The 17,967-nt window shown below is 47.0% G+C and overlaps 7 protein-coding genes across 7 annotated transcripts in view; 2 read left to right on the forward strand and 5 right to left on the reverse strand.

Moving 5' to 3' along the window:
• Nucleotides 1–3,727, reverse strand: part of MCYG_07514 (rho-GTPase-activating protein) — a gene marked incomplete at both ends in the record, with an annotated part of 3,934 nt that extends 207 nt beyond the window's left edge. The window contains 6 exons of the mRNA XM_002843685.1: nt 35–280; nt 352–638; nt 700–1,800; nt 1,862–2,503; nt 2,570–3,272; nt 3,329–3,727. Of these exons, the coding sequence (XP_002843731.1) occupies nt 35–280; nt 352–638; nt 700–1,800; nt 1,862–2,503; nt 2,570–3,272; nt 3,329–3,727 (3,378 nt within the window). The remainder of the gene's footprint in view (nt 1–34; nt 281–351; nt 639–699; nt 1,801–1,861; nt 2,504–2,569; nt 3,273–3,328) is intronic.
• Nucleotides 3,728–5,129: 1,402 nt separating this feature from the next.
• On the reverse strand, nt 5,130–7,227 carry MCYG_07515 (4-coumarate-CoA ligase 1; the record flags this gene model as incomplete). The annotated part of the gene is made up of 3 exons (XM_002843686.1): nt 5,130–5,150; nt 5,406–6,335; nt 6,397–7,227. The coding sequence occupies 3 exons, from the start codon at nt 7,225–7,227 to the stop codon at nt 5,130–5,132; spliced, it is 1,782 nt and encodes a 593-aa protein (XP_002843732.1).
• Nucleotides 7,228–8,170: 943 nt separating this feature from the next.
• MCYG_07516 (polymerase II polypeptide D) lies at nt 8,171–8,745 on the forward strand (the record flags this gene model as incomplete). The annotated part of the gene is made up of 3 exons (XM_002843687.1): nt 8,171–8,367; nt 8,430–8,557; nt 8,618–8,745. 3 exons carry the CDS (start codon nt 8,171–8,173, stop codon nt 8,743–8,745), a joined length of 453 nt encoding a protein of 150 aa, XP_002843733.1.
• Nucleotides 8,746–9,223: 478 nt separating this feature from the next.
• Nucleotides 9,224–10,854, reverse strand: MCYG_07517 (tRNA methyltransferase; the record flags this gene model as incomplete). Its single annotated transcript, XM_002843688.1, has 4 exons — nt 9,224–10,170; nt 10,225–10,302; nt 10,365–10,758; nt 10,837–10,854. The coding sequence occupies 4 exons, from the start codon at nt 10,852–10,854 to the stop codon at nt 9,224–9,226; spliced, it is 1,437 nt and encodes a 478-aa protein (XP_002843734.1).
• A 137-nt stretch (nt 10,855–10,991) lies between these two features.
• MCYG_07518 (conserved hypothetical protein) lies at nt 10,992–12,401 on the reverse strand (the record flags this gene model as incomplete). Its single annotated transcript, XM_002843689.1, has 6 exons — nt 10,992–11,140; nt 11,269–11,337; nt 11,413–11,714; nt 11,879–12,019; nt 12,185–12,205; nt 12,265–12,401. 6 exons carry the CDS (start codon nt 12,399–12,401, stop codon nt 10,992–10,994), a joined length of 819 nt encoding a protein of 272 aa, XP_002843735.1.
• A 2,996-nt stretch (nt 12,402–15,397) lies between these two features.
• MCYG_07519 (keratin-associated protein 5-4) lies at nt 15,398–16,454 on the forward strand (the record flags this gene model as incomplete). Its single annotated transcript, XM_002843690.1, has 3 exons — nt 15,398–16,031; nt 16,113–16,149; nt 16,241–16,454. The coding sequence occupies 3 exons, from the start codon at nt 15,398–15,400 to the stop codon at nt 16,452–16,454; spliced, it is 885 nt and encodes a 294-aa protein (XP_002843736.1).
• A 385-nt stretch (nt 16,455–16,839) lies between these two features.
• MCYG_07520 (PX domain-containing protein) lies at nt 16,840–17,959 on the reverse strand (the record flags this gene model as incomplete). The annotated part of the gene is made up of 2 exons (XM_002843691.1): nt 16,840–17,717; nt 17,782–17,959. 2 exons carry the CDS (start codon nt 17,957–17,959, stop codon nt 16,840–16,842), a joined length of 1,056 nt encoding a protein of 351 aa, XP_002843737.1.
• Between the last annotated feature and the right edge of the window lie 8 nt (nt 17,960–17,967).

Here is a 17,967-nt window from a genome sequence, read left to right on the forward strand (position 1 = left end):
CATTAGGGTCCTGAGGCCCGTGAACGTGCCTCACAGAACTCTGCATCTGCCAGGCTGTAGCTTGTGATGGATCGGTGTCAATACGAGCGGCAATGGGAGAATTATTTCCTTTCGAAGAGCCAGAACGCACAGGAATGGTTTCCGCGACAGTCGGGGCCCTCTGGGGCACGGGGAGTTTGCCCAAGGCCCCATAACGCTTCAGGATTTCTTTGGTAGTGATTTCAGCGCTGCCGTTGAAAAGGGTCGAATCAGTTAGAATGGATAGAAGATCTTCTGGCACCTGTAAAATGTATATAAATATCAGCACGACGATTTCAAAAATGCAAAGGGTGGATAATAGCAGGCACTTACCTCACACATGGTATCATTATTTTCAATCAAGGATGTAACTGCCTCGATAGCCAAGAAGCTGTCATCAACGCCAGCAACCTTTGTATTAGAGTAGAGGATATTAGGAGTCATAACGGTAGCAAGATTGTGAATATCCATCTTACTACCGGTCTCATCATCAACATGGCAAAATGAAGAGGCCCAGTTAAGGAATGAAAATAGTACTTCCATCGTGTCTCGGTGTGACTTTGGAAGCAAGCAGCAAGTGAGATGTAGAACCCGCTTTCGTTTCACCGGATCAGCGATTTCTATAATTGCTATCAGCTCTGGTATTCTGAGATATTACACATAGGATGAAAATGTACTTACTTTGCGCAATAACAAATAAGCTGTGTAGCTTAAACGTAAGAAGAGGATCAGGCATCTCTCGAAGGAACTTCTTCATCAAAGCTGCAACTTGAACCGCAGACTCCTTATCCAGCTCAGCTGCCTCATATTTAGTGTCAATAAGCTCAGCGGTTTCTCTGAGACGTTTGATATTTCCGTTCTTCCGGAAGACACCTTCGACAGACATGTCCATCTGTCGCATGGCAGATATAGCATCATCAATGAAAGTGGGTATTCGCAGTGTACCTGGTCCAACACCATGAGTCGATTCAGTGCCGTCTCTTTCGACGATTACCTCCAAGGCTACACCGAAAACTCCCTTCTTTTTGCCGACTTTTCGAGGATCATTTTTGAAGGCGCGGTTAAATATATTCCAAATAGTTGGCTTGCGAGGCTCGATGAGGCCCAAGAGTTCCTCTAGATTGAAACTACCTTCCAGTAAAGGCTCCATGGAAAGTACGGCAACGTGTCGAACGATGAAATACTCCAAAGCAGATAGTTCCGAAAAATATTTCTTTGCCCTAGGCCGTTCCATGGCTCCTCGTTGGTCAACAGATACTCCTCGCTGGTGACCATTGACAAGCTTTGCAGCAGGGCCGCCGCTGCCAATGAGATTCTGGCCAGCATGTTTGTAGGCATTAGGACGCTGCTCTTTGGCCTGCTCAGCGGCAACAATTCTCGGGATATCATCCAATGTGAGGGCATCTTGGTTTCCGAAGGTAAGGTCGGCAACTGGCTCGCCATCAGCATCCCGTTCTTCAACAATCTGGAAATTTTGGTTTTGGGAGCTGTTAGCTCCACCAGGAGCACCTGGTTGGACGCTGCTGCTTTCGGGGCCAGATATTATGCGAGAAGTTCGGGCCTTCTTGAATGTAGTGGATATGGCCCGTTCATTCCTAGTGGACCGGAGTCTTCGCATTTCGCCAACTGTCTGCTCTAGGGAAGATGGAGTGGGCTCTGAGTTCGGCTCGCCAGTATATGACATTGAGCGGGTATTTGAACGCTGAGGCGGGAGATGCGGGTCAGCTTGTGGAGGAATGCGGTGGCCATCATTTGCCTCATATTGCTTCAGATTAGGGTCATCTACGTATTTTGTCAGTAATCGGGGAAACAGCGTATAATAGTAGAAAGTAAAAAAGCATACCAGATGTATGTGGGAGTGTACCGCCAGATCGCAAGACGGAAAGGAGCCTTGCAAGGGCCACTCGAAGGAGGAAGACATATTGTTGGAGCTTCGTAACATTTTCGAATCCAGCAACAGCCTGAGGGTCATGGCCCCTCTGCACTGCGCAGTTTTGACAGAATGGTCGATCATTCTTCTCGCTCCATCTTGCACGCTCAAGACTATGGGTCAAATCATCTTGACAAGCACCACAGACAAGGTGGGGGGGCTTTTTATGCCACAGTCTCCGGCCCAAAACAATGCATTCATCATCAATTGGCTCTGTGCAAGCGGCACAGCAATCAGACTGGGAATTGGCCAGCTGGGAGGTATCAGCGTTTAGATCACTGGCTGTAATGTTGTTCACTTCTTCAAGATCCGCAGTCAGATCTAGGAAATTGTATAGTGCCTCTGGAGACTTTGTCTCACGCTCTAGTCGAAGAGAGCCCTGTAGACCGATGCGGATGAGAAGTTTCAAGTAATGCGCAAGCCCTGTGACAAGAGCAAGGAGTTCTTGTGTAACACCAAGTTTCCGAACGCCAGTCTCCTGAGTCTTTGAAAGTAAAGAAAAGAAGGAGACAACCTTCTTACAAAGAAGCTTCGCCTCTCTGCCATATGCTATTTCTATACCAGTGTTAATATAAAATGGATCATCGATAGAGTATCAAAAAAAAGGGCGTAAAGACTAACCTTTTATGCCAAGCAATGAAATCTGAGCCGCAAGTTGGTCTGTACCCTTGAACAAGACCTCGATGTGGAAAATGAACTTTTTCGCAACAACTACACCATCGACATATGCACCATTGCTAACATGTAGTAGCATATCAGAAATGCAAGCCGCAGACGATTCTTCAAACGCAGAAAGTACGCTCCAAATGCGGTAGACTTTTTCTTCCATCTTCTCTTCATCATCTCGAATCTGCTCTCGTTCTTCGGTAGTGACATCCCTGTCTATCTCTGGAGGTTCAAACGGTTTCCCACTTGGGGATAAGCGCACGTTCCAAAATTTATGGATCATGTAACATTCAGGATGCCAATGCTGGTTCTGGCCGTTTCGAAATATCTCGACAAACTGTTTTAGGATTGCAGTTTGACAGCCGTTACAGCGTTGAGCGAACTGCGTCGAGTAGTGGTAGTGGCAGTATACCTTGCCTTCGTGTTCGTAGTAGCTGTCCTGGGCTCCGAAGACAGTAGGGCAGACTGAGCAAGTGAAATGTTCAATGTGATATTTATGATCCAAGGCAGTGATGTAAGATCCTCTTAGGGCGCCGCCGCACTCGAAGCACAGCAAGTTCAGTCGTCGGAAATAATCTCGTTCACAAAGGGGATGTTGGGAAGTGCCGTCTTCGGAGTCGACAGGGAAGAACTTTGAGGCGACAATCTCTCCGCAGTCCTTTGTTTGCATGGTCAGATGTGTTTTACACAATTCGATGGCGGAAATAGACTCACTTTACACTGGAAACATTCCAGATGAAATGTACCTCCCAAAGCACGGACAAACTGTCCGAGCAGAGCTTCTCCACAGACTCTGCAGATTCTGGTATTACCACTGGGAGACTTGCTAGTTGAAGGTCCATTTGAATTGCCATGTCGATCGCGCGACTTGTTTCTACCCGGGCTTCGGTAGGAATCAGGCTGTCTGGAAGATCGTTCCTCTGGGTTGACAGTGGACTCGCTAGGAGCAGATGGAGGTATATCAGACCAAGGGGCACCTCTGCTTGCATCTGGGCTGTCTATGGGGGACTGGCTTTGGAATCCACTTGTGTTCGTGGTCTGTAAACCGCCATCTTCACCTCGATTTCCCGGGAGCAGGTTGGCTGGGATATGACGGCCACCGGCAGACGCCATATCTACGTCAACAACCTCCGCCCGAGGTTAATATTCTTGTAAAGCTGTCTTTCCCTCGGAAGGTACCAACAAATAGGTCGATTAAGCAATAAGGGGGGAGAAAGGGAGGATAAATATATCCCTTAGTTGACGGCGCGTCGGTTCAAGGTGTGAATGAGCGTGAAGTGACGGGCAAATTACGCGATAAAGCAGCCTGTACAGCGCTTAGAAGGCCAGAAGGAGAAGTTTAGGCGACGCGAAGGTGTAGTTAAGCATTAATAAGGTAGAGGAAAACCTGGGGTAAATGATGTCGTCTGTGTATCTCTCAACGGTCAAGCAAGGTGAACGAGTGTGTGTATATGTGTGTATGCGCGTGTATCAGACTCTAAAAAGTCCTAGTTATTATCAGAAGTCAGAAACATATATCTATAGGGGTTCTTGGGAGGTTTCATCAATAATATCTTAGGAGGCTGGTTAGTGGGGAATACCTCTCTGGGGGGATGGTGGTTCGTTAAATCGTTAACTCTGCAAGAGCCAGAAGCTGGTCAAAGGAGAGACAATGGAGAGCGTAAATTGAAGGAGTTCTTGTCAATTATCAGGATCCTATCAAGCCATATACTGTAGTGGTCAGCAGAAGGTCATCAAGAGTAGGGCAGGTTAACGGCTTTTTTTCTTGGGCTGCGGCTAGCGGGACAAGGAGAGCAGATAATGGGGGCCAAAAGCAATAATATATTATGAAAAGCAGGGCAGAAGCATAAAGACTGCATCCTCCACAGCTTACCTTGCAGAGCAGCTCGCGACTTTTACCGGTGCTGTCACTGGTTCCAGGGCTGGTGATGTCAAGGAGCAGTTTTATGCTGGAGTTGTAGTTGCTTTTTGATTCCCCCAGGGATAACCAACCGGCGAAGCTGCTTGGCATGCAGACCGATAGTTAAGGGCCTAGCGACGTAGCCCAGCTTCTCTAGTGTAAGACAGAAACAAGAGAGAGAGAGAGAGGCGCGTGTGGATTAACAGCAACCCAGAGATGGTTGTTGTTCTTGTAGTTGTTGTTCCATCTCCGTCTTTTTTTCCCTTCTTTTCCTTTTCTGGGGCTTCAACTTCGTCTCAAAGTGGCAGGTCGCGCTAGTCCTAAAGAGGGTAAACAGAAACAGACTCACGTGACTATATAGGAGTGGACAGGAGGAAGAAGAAGCAAAGATGATAGAAGAAGAGGTGGAAGAAGAAGAAAAGAAGTTGGATGCATAGATGAGCTTGGCTGCTCTACCATAGTTCAGCTCAGGAACAAGTCTACTCAGGTACAGACACGTCGCCACAGTCAACTCTGCAGCCTTGGATTATGATGAAACATGTTAGCTACAGGATAGAAAAATCTATATTTACAACCGGTGGCGTTAGATATGAAACACAACTCTAAATTCAGATCTTATCTCGAAGGCTTAAAGGTCTATAAGGGTAAATATGCAAGAAAGAAGAGATATTTTTAAAAGGGATGATCATCAAAGGGCCAGCGAGAAGATATAAAAAGAAGTCTCTAAGCCACCGGCTAGAGCCTTGCCTTGTCTCTATTGTCTCTCTGCCTAGCGTGGTAACTGTCTCGCATCTGCCTGCGCAGCATCTTGCCCGAGGGTGTTCGTGGTATCTAGACACCAGGTAAGTAAAGATTATTATATATTAAGGAAAGATACGTGGCTTGACTTACGTGGTCGACTATCTCGATACCGCCGGCAAGATGTTTATACTTTGACAGCCGGCTCTTGACAAAGTCGTCGAGTTGCTGGATGACCTGGTCTGGTCGCCGTCGTCTGCCTTCGTCGGATAGAACCACCCACGCTCGAGGGAAGAGGCTTCCGTCCCCCCGGCCATTGTCGACACCGGCGACACATGCGTCTCGGACCAGCTTATCCGGATGAGAGAGCAGTGTATCCTCTACCTCTGTCGCTGCGACCTGCAGACCCTTCACTTTGATCATCTCCTTCAGGCGGTCGAGGTAGTGAAGTCGGTCGTCTGCGCCCCGCCTCACCAGGTCGCCTGTTCGCAGCCAGCCCGGTTCAGCGAATAGGCTTGCGGTGGCGGTTCGATCTTTGAAGTATCCTGGGGTAACGATGGGGCCACGTACCCAGAGCTCGCCCTTGGAACCCTTAGGAACAGGTTCATACGTATCTGGGTCAACCACCTTTGCCTCTATCCCGGGCATCAGGTGTCCGATGCTGCCGGGTTCGGAGCGTGAGATTCCAAAGAGACCCTCGGCCACCGGTTGGGCGACAGAGAGAGCCTCTGAGAGGCCGTAGCCGGATTGGATTGGAGCATTTTGCGGCAGTTTCTTGCCTAGTGCGTGTGCCACGTCTGGCGGCAGGTATGCTGCTGCGCTCGCCGCGGCGGTCACAGATGAAAGGTCATACTTCTCCGTCAGGGGTGAGAGGGCGAGCTGTCGGACAAGCGGAGGAACAAGCGGGAGTAGGGTGACCTTGTACTTCTCAATAAATCTTAGGGCCGTCTCTAGGTCCCATTTTGACATCAATATGTTGGTACTCCGGAACACGTTTACCCGCAGAGTATATAATGTCAGACCAAACGAGTGATACGCTGGGATAATCCCTAGTGTCACAGATGATGGCGGTTCCATGTTAAGCTATTTCATCTATAATCAGTATATCCATGTACAAAAGTCTATCAAAGATACGAATACTTACAAATTCAGCAGTCCGTCTCGAGTTTATCATGCCCTGCAGGGTGGTGTGTACTGCATTCTTGTGTGATATCATCATAGCCTTTGGGAATCCTGATGTCCCTGACGACTGAAGGAGATAGCACAGCCTGTCACCCCCTGACCTTTTCCTTGGCCGTTCCGGTATTGTCGAGCCAAGCCGAACCAACGACTCGACCGTGGGATAACCCTGGACAGTGTCCAATGCCGGATCATTTGCTATCACTATTATCTTTCTACTGTCAAGAACAAAGTCCAGTGTGCTATCACTGCCAGTTTGTGGACCATTCTGGATAGTCTCCATCAACAAAGGAAGCAGAGATTCATGAACGGCCACCGAAGTTGTCTGCATCTTGCGCATGACATGGTAGAGCTCATAAGGGGTCGAATTTGGACTGATACTACCAAACACAAGCTCTGACCGGAAGCATGCATGTGCCAGCAGCGGCCATGAGAGATGGTTCATTGATAATATCCCGATGATCTCACCACTTCCATTATCATCGACCGGCGATTTCCTTAATCCCACCGGGTTAGGTCCATCATGCCGCAGCACTCTCGATAGGGATACCACTTTATCATAGAACTGATACAACGACACAGATCTTCCAGTCTGTCCATCGATGTACAGATCATGGTCAGGCTGATTAAGGGGCTTTTCCGGAGGGAAGAAAAAGTCATGCAAGCTCAGATCAGGGTCAACCTTGGGGAATGGCCCAAATGGGCTCCGAAATATAACTTCGTCCGTTGGCTGATACTTGCTGCGGACATCCGGGCTCTCTGGTCCGATGGTATACGTTTCGAATGCCCTCGACATCATCATCCAGATTATTCTTCTTCCCACGCCCTTTTTCCCCTCTTACTACTGAAACACGCGGGGTAACGAAAAGGCGAAAAGGGCAGCATGGAGTAAGAAGAGGGAAAAGAAGTCTTGAGTGGTGAACCAGGTTAACATATATAGAAAAAGGCCAACAGGCGCCGTGGGAACTAGAATTCACTTCCGGCACTTCACTTTTTTATATTAACACCCGACCATGCCTTGGCAGCAAGCGCGGATAGTGCATATATTCGCGTAACCGAGCTGGCTTCTTCCATCTTCTCTGGCACCAGGGATGGCCAGCTGTAACTCTGTATGGAGAACTCCACATCGTGCTCATTACGAAGCATGATAACCCGAGGTTCTCCGACTATATACCCCTTCCCCCCGCAGAATATAACAAAGGGTTAGCTGGTTAGTCGCACGGCTTCGACGAAGATGGAATATGCGTGAGGGTGCCGTATTGGTTATGCTTCGGGACGGGGAACGAGGGGCGAAAAGAAATAATTATTTGAACATCGAAGTTGAAATCCCAATGATCCAGCACCGATGGATTGCCTATTTGCGACTAACCTCACCTTACGTAACCCTCCCTAGCGCATCGTATCTTCACCAGGACAGTAAATTGATGAGCTCCATCTATAAGAAACTGGCATAATGGTCGGGATATATATTGTTTCAAACATCAATTGGTTGTTTTCCTGCAGTCTTTCTTTTTTGTGCCAACAAAATATATAAAGAGTTGAGACTCTTCAATAAGCAAAAAAAAGCCACAGAAAAGATGGCATTACCTAATCGTGTCACGTGTCGATTTCTCTCTTTGCGACGTCGATGGTTGATTTGAAGAGACACAAGATTGATATTGAGGCGGCTTGGATCAAGAGGACTACGTTTTTACAGCCAGGGAAGCGCAGAGAGACACCGCATCACGCTCACGGGCACCATGAGCTCTTCAACGCCACTCCCCGAGCCCACTCACCGCAAACGCGAGCTCCCCCAGAGTGAACTCGAAGCTACCTCACAGCTCAAGCTCGGCGAATTCCAGCATGTGCCGACCCTATCTCTGTCCGAAGCCCGATTAGTTATTAACAAGGTGCTCGACCTGCGAAGAAAGGGAGACAACAAGTTTGAAGAGCGGGAGTGAGTTGGCTATCCTTGTCTGGGATGCTGTACTCCTCATATTAACCCGGAATCTTTACCAGAACCCTTGTCAAAACACAAGACTACCTCGAAGTATTTGCCAGATTCAAGGAGAAAGAGAATATTGAGGCTGTTGAACGCCTCCTGTCAGCACATACGGAACTGGAGTTTTTTGAGCGGTCACAGCTAGGTACGTGGATCCGCGGCTTCCGCCTGATGAGACTGCCAAACCATCTAACTATCATGACAGGGAGCTTGTGCTGTGATAACGCTGAGGAAGCTAAATCTCTTATCCCAAGTATTGGAAACAAGATCTCAGATGCCGACCTGCAGGAACTCCTGGATGAGCTCACCAAACTAAGGAACTTCGTAGAGTGATATACACCGTGCAGATATGACCAATATAATCAAAGAGGATGACAACAGTAGCTCTTAGTAGGTTGGGAGGCGCAGCTGAGGCGATGGGGAAAACTACTTTAGCATTATGCAAGGCGTTCAGGTTAGGAAAAGGATATTATCATGGTTAATGCTCAACATCATGTAAAGAGAATATTCATTGTTAGCTAGAAGCTTAGAAGAATAAAATATATTCAAGGGGATTTATGCAAAAGAAAATTTAATACGTTTTAAGAAAGGAATGTCTTAAAAATCCAAGGCCTCCCCCCCAACTCCATGCCGATGGTAGTTTAATGCAGGGTATGGAAATATATACTCTATCGTACACAGCTCTATGCTCACAAAGAAAGAAGAAAGAAAGAAATGTTAAAGATGCTGAAGTGGCTAAATGATGTCGCTCACTTTTAAACCAACCGTAAAATCAGACGGCGCAAATTGAAGGCCCCATCACAGTACGTAACTAGGTCTTAAAGATGACCTCAGCAGGAAGTCTAAACGAGGCACAGAACATCCTCTTATTCGGAGAGACAAGTCTGATATCACGAATCTCAAGCTCTAGGTCTTGGTTGCCCGTCCCACCGAGCATATCATCAGGGGTTATCTTATACTGTATAGTATCAGAAATGCGCTGACAGATATCCGCATATTCAATCGCATTATCGTCAGAGTTGGTTGAGAAGCAGTACACATGAACAAAAGGCCGTTTACGTTCGGTATTGGGTGCAAACAGAGACTCCTTGCCCGCATAAACACCAATAAACGCATCGAGAAATTCAATCGCAGAGGCTGGGAGATTCATAACGTAATGATCGAAAGTTGGCGGACATTCGATTATTTGTGGAGGAGCTCTTTTCTTCTCGGCTGCCTCGCTGCGTTTCAATTTTGGGAATATTTTCACTGGGTGCGGCCCGTTGGTGTATAGCTCCTGTGTGGCATGCCGAATAAATTCACCTCCATCCATGTTGAATGGCTTGACGAATTCTCTGACCTTATTCCGAGCGATGCCTTCCTTCATTTTCTCGTAGCCATGAGGGTTGAGGTCATTCGCATAGACAAACACTTTTTTCTTGCCGGCCGGGAGGGCAAATGGGCCAACGCCAGCCATGACATCGCATACTGCCTCGCCCTCTTTAAAACGGCCAACAAGGTAGGTATGTTCATTCCCTAGCCGTGAGTTCCAGTATACTTTAGAGTAGTCGAACGAAAACTCGCAACCTTGCTCATGCTGGATAACGTTCATGTCTTCATCTCCTACAAGGTGTTCGTATGCGAACGTGCGATATTGGCTATTTGCGCCAACATCGTCAACCTTGTTGATAACTGTTCTAACTGTGGGGTTTTTATCCCGGATAACTTCAGCAATTAAGAGCTTGTAGGGAAGGTATTGCTCCCTCAGATTAAGATGTGCTATTGTCAAGCAATTAGTATATCATTTTTCCTGGCTTTGGGCTCTTAACATACCAACATGGCCAACTTGGTTGAAACCTGCTGGTGTCTCTTCAAGATGGTCCTCTGGCAGTATTGAAGCAAGAATATCATCTGTTGAGAATAAGATCCCGCGTTAGAAGTTGTATCGCATAGATAGGTCTGAGTGAACGTACGATAAAGCCAGTAATCATAATCCAGGTGAAGATCGTAGGGGTTCAACTCCATAGACTTTGCTTCAACCAACTGCTGTATTGTTGGAGACCATGTAGCCGCATCATTTGCCTTTACTTTCTCCTGCAACAAGATGCACTTTTTACTCTTGTCTTCCTCCGTAGTGGGGTTCTGAACATATCGAATAGCCGCTAACCGCGGAGCATTCAGTATATCCTTACTTTTGACCAGTTCATCCTTGATCCGACCAAGATTCTTCGGTTCAAACACTGTCGCAGCTGTGAGAGGTATAGTTTTCTTGAAGAAAGATCGGTCCAGTATGCGCATTGCGCGGTTGATAGGAGGTCGGAACATGCTTCGGGAGCCGGGAGAATGGTCGTGCGGGAGGGTTGCAGTCTGCGCAGAGGTAGTACGGTTAGTTCATTGATTACTGAAGGATACCAGGTGTCTCAGAAGGTTATTCATCGTCCATACTTTAGTGTGCAAATCCATCTAAGAACTTGATCGATAAGAAAGAAATTTCTGCAATATAGAGTGGTGATTTGTTTGTTTATGAGCACATTGCCGGAGATATAGTCAAAATCAAATTTTTATATATGTCAAAATTGACACATACCAGTACTAACTATTCAAAAATTCGAGTCAAAGTCAGGCCGGTTGATATTGATAAAATTATCAAAGTCGTATAAAGTCATGATATCAGTCAAATCTTGGTCACGTGCGAGGAAATTTTGGCTTGCAACGACGACAAACTTTGTTAAAGTAAGCCAGCCCAGGTCTACATATTAGTACGCTGTACACTCCGCGGCAGGGCCCCGTTTCTATAATGGGGTATCTCCACTATCTATTTAACACTTGAGCTATTTCTCCCAGACAAGCAAAATAGGTTGTTCATAAAACTCTTACTATAGCACTGAGGTCGGGGGTGACGGCGATTGTCTACGGAAAATAATATGATAGTTGAATATGTGATTGCTGGAGGTTCTTTACTAATTAGTCTTTCAAAAGATTATCAGCTTTCACATGAAATTAAAAGACGCTGTGGCCGACCCAGGCTTCTACATCTGCTGCAGTAGGAGAGTTCAGAGTTTCCACATAACGCTTCTTCGTCCGCTTCGCCCGAATCACCAAGGTCAAACCACTCGTGGCTGTATACTTCCTTTTCGTTCCCAGGGTACCCTTCAAGCCATAGCCAGCAGAATAAGTTTCGCGTAGCATCCTCTGACGCAGACTCCTCTTCGAGGTCAAAAGCCTTGTAACTGATGGGGATGTGAGGTAGCTCCTGTGGTGGCTCTGGGAAAGTAGGTGTGAGCCCCTTGTCATAAGTATGGTGAATTGGTTTGCCATCTTCGCTAGCCCATTTCCATCTTACATATGTAAGTCTGCATCGAAAATTATTGACGTAAGAGTGAATGCTAACATCAGTATCTTCAAGATCTGTATCACCAAACGGCGTCCACTAACATGTGTCTAGTGAGTATGATATTCTGTCTGCATAATATATAAAAGCTGGCACTCATGTGCGCGTGAAATACGGCCCCCTATAATTGGAGGTCGGGCTATAGGTTCTTGTATAAACGATTGCATTGTTCCGGTCCATATAGCCGCATGGAGTTCAACTGGGATTAGGCCTAATCTTGCATCTCGCAAAATATTGCTATGGATGCCCGTTATGATTAGTTCCAGGCCATAGAAAAGCGAGGTGCGGAACTCTTGTGAGGATATATATCGGTGGTATCATCAACAGAGCCAAGGATAGCAAAAATAGCCTGTAGCCATGGGCTTACCACATTGCGGGCTACGCTAAGATCATAGAAGATGCTGGATAACGATGAGTGCATGCCTCTGGTATGACAACTTAGGATAAGTAGCTTATCCAAATAATAGAGTGTTTGTAGCTACTTATAGTCGATTTGCCTCTCCTTTAATCCAGTACTCTCTCCATGTTGCTTAGGTATTGATAGGCGAATGTGATGCCTCCTAGAGTTTGAGAGGGGAAGCATTAAGGCTGCAGATAGTGCTGCGTAGCCCTGATCCATATCATTGTGAAGGTTACGGTACTCAAAAAGGTGACGAAGTGCAGTTGCGGATGATATAGCCTCAGTTGATGCTAGAGGATCTGATCCACGGCATGGCAACCTAAAGCCCGGGACCAACTGCAATAGTATCGACGATGGAGATCTATATATGGCCTGGTCCGAACTTATATAAGCCTTCCAGCCCTCCCTCAGAGCCAAAACCGCGCCCACCACCTTGCTGTTTCGCTATTGACGTCGCCGATATCTACCAAAATGGCACCCCGATCGTCGTCATTCAGGCTTAACTGGCCACCGGAATATCTAATAACAGAGCCAGGCATCAGCTCCGCCCATCGGGTTGAAAGAACATACGCCTAGGCGAGGATGAGCACGGAGATATGGTCCTCTTTGCAACTAAACCAATTCCGATAATCCAAGTTATTATCAGAAGACAGCTCGAGGCCAGTCGGGTTAATTATTGAAATTGGGATATCTAAATTCATTTCAAGGAGGAGCTCTTGAGAGCTATGTGTTGACCAAATCGAAGTCTGGAGGAAAATGAGGCAGATGTGCAAAAATCCTTTGAACCTGGAAACACCTTTCCAGTAAAATCGTCTCTTCTTTAGCGATATTATAAAGACTGGACTAGGTTTGGCAATAATGAGCCTCATCACGTGAAATAATAGGTGATTATCTAATCAGTTCTCAGACGTCTCGCTCCGTCATACGCCAGCGACGACTGTTGCTATTGACTTTGAGAAAACTGGCAAACGCCTGGAGGACATCAATATCGGGTTTGATAAGAAGAAGCCTGGGTAAGGTACGGGTTACTTGCGTTGCGATTGACTGATCCATTATTATTAACTGTTCCAGGAGTGCAAACGGAAACCCGTCGCAAGTTGGTCTCGGCATGAAGGAACAGATGCAATAAAAAAGTATGCAAGGGGCCGGTCTTGTTTTAAAAGGCGGCTTTTCCTTGCCATATCATCTTCGTGGGAGGTTCTGCCACTCCAGAATGTTGATATTTCCAGAGCTAGAAGTCAAAGGAATGTTGAGTGCCTTCCGCTTCCCGTCCAGATGATCTGGTATGCGCATCATCATCAGGAAACATGATGTTGTCTCGAAATGGATAACGATCGGAGGGTGGCGCAGATCACCTTACCTTTGGCTGCAACTATTAAACGATTGACAGGACCAAAGGTAACGCTTCCTTGGCGGTTGGTAGTAAAATATTGACAACAACAAGCTCTCTCCAAACCAGCGTCATATTTGACTGGTGCGCTCGCCACCATACATAGTATGGCGACAAAGTCTCATGCTAGAAAAAGAACAAACAGATATGAAAAAGTCGCTGCGATGAACGATCAGGTGATGCGTTGTCAGTTGCACCAAAGAGCCTGACTCAGTTACGATGTTTCCTGCCTTCAATACGGGGTGGAGGGCCCAGCACCCACCTACATAGTAGTATATGCTCCATTCCTTTGGACAGATACGGCATCCTTGGGCTCTGTGCTCTGCATGTTTGGTCTTTTTTTTTTTTTCACAACAGCAGAAGGCCGAATCAGAGTAAGTGCTGAGTCTTGGCGTTCGGCTTGGTGAAAATAGCCAATTATCGCGGGCTGGTATAACGACCGCTGAGCCTCAGCTTGTAGCTTGTGATCTCGAAAGAGAAATGAGTGAGCTGTTTAGGTTTACCGAATATCTTGCGATGGACCTAAACCACCAGTCATCGAACCGGCGGAACGAGGTCGCCAAGAATGTTACCCATCAAGGGTGAGGTAGCAAAACTTTTCAACCGAGCACTGTCAAACACACCGATCCTGACTGGCAGGTGGTGCTAGGTTGCGGAGCATATCCGTCTCATCCTCAGCTGGGACGGAAAGATGTCCCATCCTCATCTAAATATTCCGTTCAGAATACCCCAGACTGGCACACTTTGGTAGGCTGAGATGCTATTAATAAACTAGTGGATACACTAGTTTAATTAGCATCTTACTTTCCCCAAGGCAAAGGTGACCAACTCTACGGAGTACGGAGCCCTCTGTTCAGAAGCCATTATACTATCAGACATAAAACACAGAGAGGGCGGATTAAACAGCGGCCGTAGAGGATACACGAGAAAAGAGGCTGAAGAAAGGAGAAGCGAACAGTGTTGTGAGTGCCAGGGGTTGGACCTTGCGCGGGCGATACGGAGAAGACGAGGGAAGAAAAGGAGGCTCAAAGGTGCCAAGCTTTTAGCTTAACCTACTTATTTCTTCCGCTTGGGCTCTCTTGTTTGTTTGGATGGAGTTTCCTTCACCTCGCCTACTTGCAGGCCCTGGCGAACGCAAGACAAGTCTCATACTCGAGATGATATGTTATACTGGACCGCTCTGCTGCGTTCGAACCAAACGGCTTCTTACTATGACTCGGGAAACTGCATAAAATATTAATTCCGATCGGCACTTACATAGTAAGCCATTCCAGCTCGTATTTGCCCCTATTTCCTCAGTTCCTTTTGTGATAGAGCCTTGTGGATACCAGATATTGTCAAGGCTAACAACGTCGCGGATACGAGGAGCGATGAGAAAGGGGCTCCAAGCAATAGAGCTCTTCCCTTCCCTAGACTAGTGCCCAACTCCACATGCGCCTTTCTCCAAGCCAGAGCCAAAGTTTTCCTCCTCCCTCCATCGCTCTGAATGGAGGGCTTCACTTCCCGGCCAATTATATTGATATCTACCCTGATGATCAGAACATAGCCTCATCTTCCACAGCAAAATGCATGGGATCTTGAAGCGAGCTACTACCCAATACGGAATAGCTGCGGAGCCATCCAGCATCATACCTGAGATATAAGTATTTTTAGGATAGGTGCTCAATCTGTATATAATACTTCCTTCTCGCTTTCTTCTGCCTTTCCAACCCAGTTTTGCTGAAGGGCAGTCCAACTCAACTCTACCAACTTCAGTCGTTCTTTTTTTTCTTGGTAAATAACCATTGTTCATATATACCCTATAATATAATATCTCGCCTCTACAATGCGTTTCTCCTTTGCATCCCTCCTCTTCCTTGGAGCGACATTGGTCGCTGCTGGCTCTGGCCCGGACGATTCCTCTGCCTCTTCCAGGAGCGCTCACTCTCTCAGCCGAACTGGTAACAACTTGAAGGCCCGTAGCAACATCTTTGCTCGCGCTGGCGGCGACGAACACTGCTCTGGTAAGGGTGTTACCTGCCAGAGCTGCTTCGGTAGCGGCTTCAGGGAATGCCCTGATGACTCGACCAAGTGCTACAACCCAAACGACCCAAACTACTCTAGCTGCAGCGGAAGCTCTGGTGGTTCCTCCGGTGGAAGCTCTGGCGGAAGCGCAGGTGGCTCTGACTCGTGCTCCGGCAAAAGTGTTACCTGCCAGAGCTGCTTCGGTAGCGGTTACAGAGAATGCCCTGGTGATTCTACCAAGTGCTACAACCCAGACGACCCAAAGTACTCTAGCTGCAACCCCTCCGGTGGATCTGGCGGTTCCTCTGGCGGCTCTGGTGGCTCCGGTGGCTCTGGTAGCAGCGGTGCTACCGATGAAAGCTGCGCTCGCACCTATGGACCCGGTAACAAAGTGTGCGGTACTGACAGCTGCTACAATCCTACCGCGGGAGAAACCTGCTGTGCCAACACTGGCAGTAAGTTCACTCAAACTTGAAGCATTAAAATTGTCGAACATATATTAACCTATTTTTTTTAGGCCACTGTGATCTGGGCAGGAAGTGCTCTAAGTCTGGAACTCTTTGCTGTGCTCCTGTAAGTATCATTCCAATCCACTATAATATTAACCCAATGTACAATATTCCCCTACTAACACTAAGTAGGGCTCCACAAACCCTGACTGCAGAGGTATTAGCTCCGATGATAGCACCACTACTTCTTCCTCCAGCTCTTCAACCGCTACATCTTCCTCTAGAAGTTCTTTCCCAACATCCACTGACCGCACTGGATCCTCTCCATCGTCTTCACCAGATACTCCTCAGAACAACGGTGCTAGCTCCCTCGCTGCCAATGTCCTTCCCATCCTTGCTGGTGGCCTGGGCATGATCGCTGCCCTCTAAATTAGTTGCCATACCTTCATTTACCGGCAACATTCACGTTCCACTATTATAATTATGCACACCAATATATACACACTTCACTTCATGCATTCATAATGTTATATTTGTTCTATTCTCACTGCGTTTTATCCAAATAATTTGCAGATGAACTACTTTTTTTGCTACAAAATTTACCATCTATTTATCACAGGGGGCTCATCGGCTAAGCTGTTATTGTGAATATTTTTGTATTGGTGCCCATCTTTACATGTGAAATGAAAATAATAATTCAAAGTAAAAATTACAATTCTTCCTTAATTTCACTAAAGCTGCGCTCAATTTGCCGTATATATGAAAGCATACCATCTCATTATTGAGCCTCTTTGAATTCTCCGTCGTTGCTACTCTAAATATCGGGATGGTTAGAAGGTCCATTTAATGATAATGCCTTCCAGGATTCCCTCTCCGCCTCCAAGAGTGCCACTCTTCTCTCTAGCAACTTTATGCGACTCTCTCGTTCCTTGATAGCTAATCTTGAAATATCCCTTCCTTTGATGATTCCTAGAGTTCGCAGGTCGTTCCTATCAAGCAGCCCAGCCAAATCCTGCTTCGCCTTGGGAGATAAATCAGTTTTGTGAGACTCTAGTATATCGAGAGCCTTCTTCGTTAGTTCGCAGTGCTGAGCTCTTGTATTATTTCCCTCCGAAGAGTTAGAGTAAAAGGACGAGGATACAAAGCGCGAAGGAGTCGGTGTTGTCGGGAGATTTAAGGGTGTTTTCTTATCTGTGTGCACTACACTTCTTGGGGGAGTGGTGGCTTTCTTGGGGGTAGAGAATAGTGATGGTCGCGAAATCGGTTCTGCATCCATGACATCGAGCCTTGAAGCTAAAGATGGGTATGAAATGTCCTGTTTATCTGTAAAGGGGCTGACATCCGGTTCTATTGCTTGTGAGGTGAGTAAGTCTAGTCTCCCTCGCTTGGTAGGACTTTGGTATTGATCCAAATAGTCAGTTATATCTGCATCTCTCTTCCTCTTTTCGTGAGACTCTGGCGTCAAGAGCCCACCACGAAGTATCGATTCACGGATGCGGTTCGCCTTTGGTGTTCGTAATATGGGCCGTGACTTTGCATTGTCCTGCCGAGTTTGAATTGATGCGGCTTCTGGAACGTCGGCGTTATCCTTTCCATCATCCACTGGTTTCTGCGCTGCTTCCCTCTCCTTTGCAGCATCATCCCATAGAAAGAATCCACACCCCTTATCCCGTGGTTTTGAGCAAGTGTAGACTATGACGCACAAGTAGTTGTCAATAGAAGTAAAATCTCCTAGGAGAGAGGATTATTCACTTACACCAACGTCCGTGATTCTTGCCTCCGTTCTTCGTCTCTAAATGACTTGCTGCTCGGCGAGGTTCACAATCGCACTTCCATTTCCCCTCGACGAGAAGGCCTCGCATGGTTTCAGGCCTCCTCCCGGTCCAGGAAGGCCGTTGACTAGGAGAAGCCTGGCTGCCAGCCTGAATCGACATCCCAGGAT

The sequence above is a fragment of the Microsporum canis genome, genomic scaffold (assembly GCF_000151145.1).
Source record: "Microsporum canis CBS 113480 supercont1.7 genomic scaffold, whole genome shotgun sequence".
In the NCBI taxonomy this organism is placed as follows: Eukaryota; Fungi; Ascomycota; class Eurotiomycetes; order Onygenales; family Arthrodermataceae; genus Microsporum; species Microsporum canis.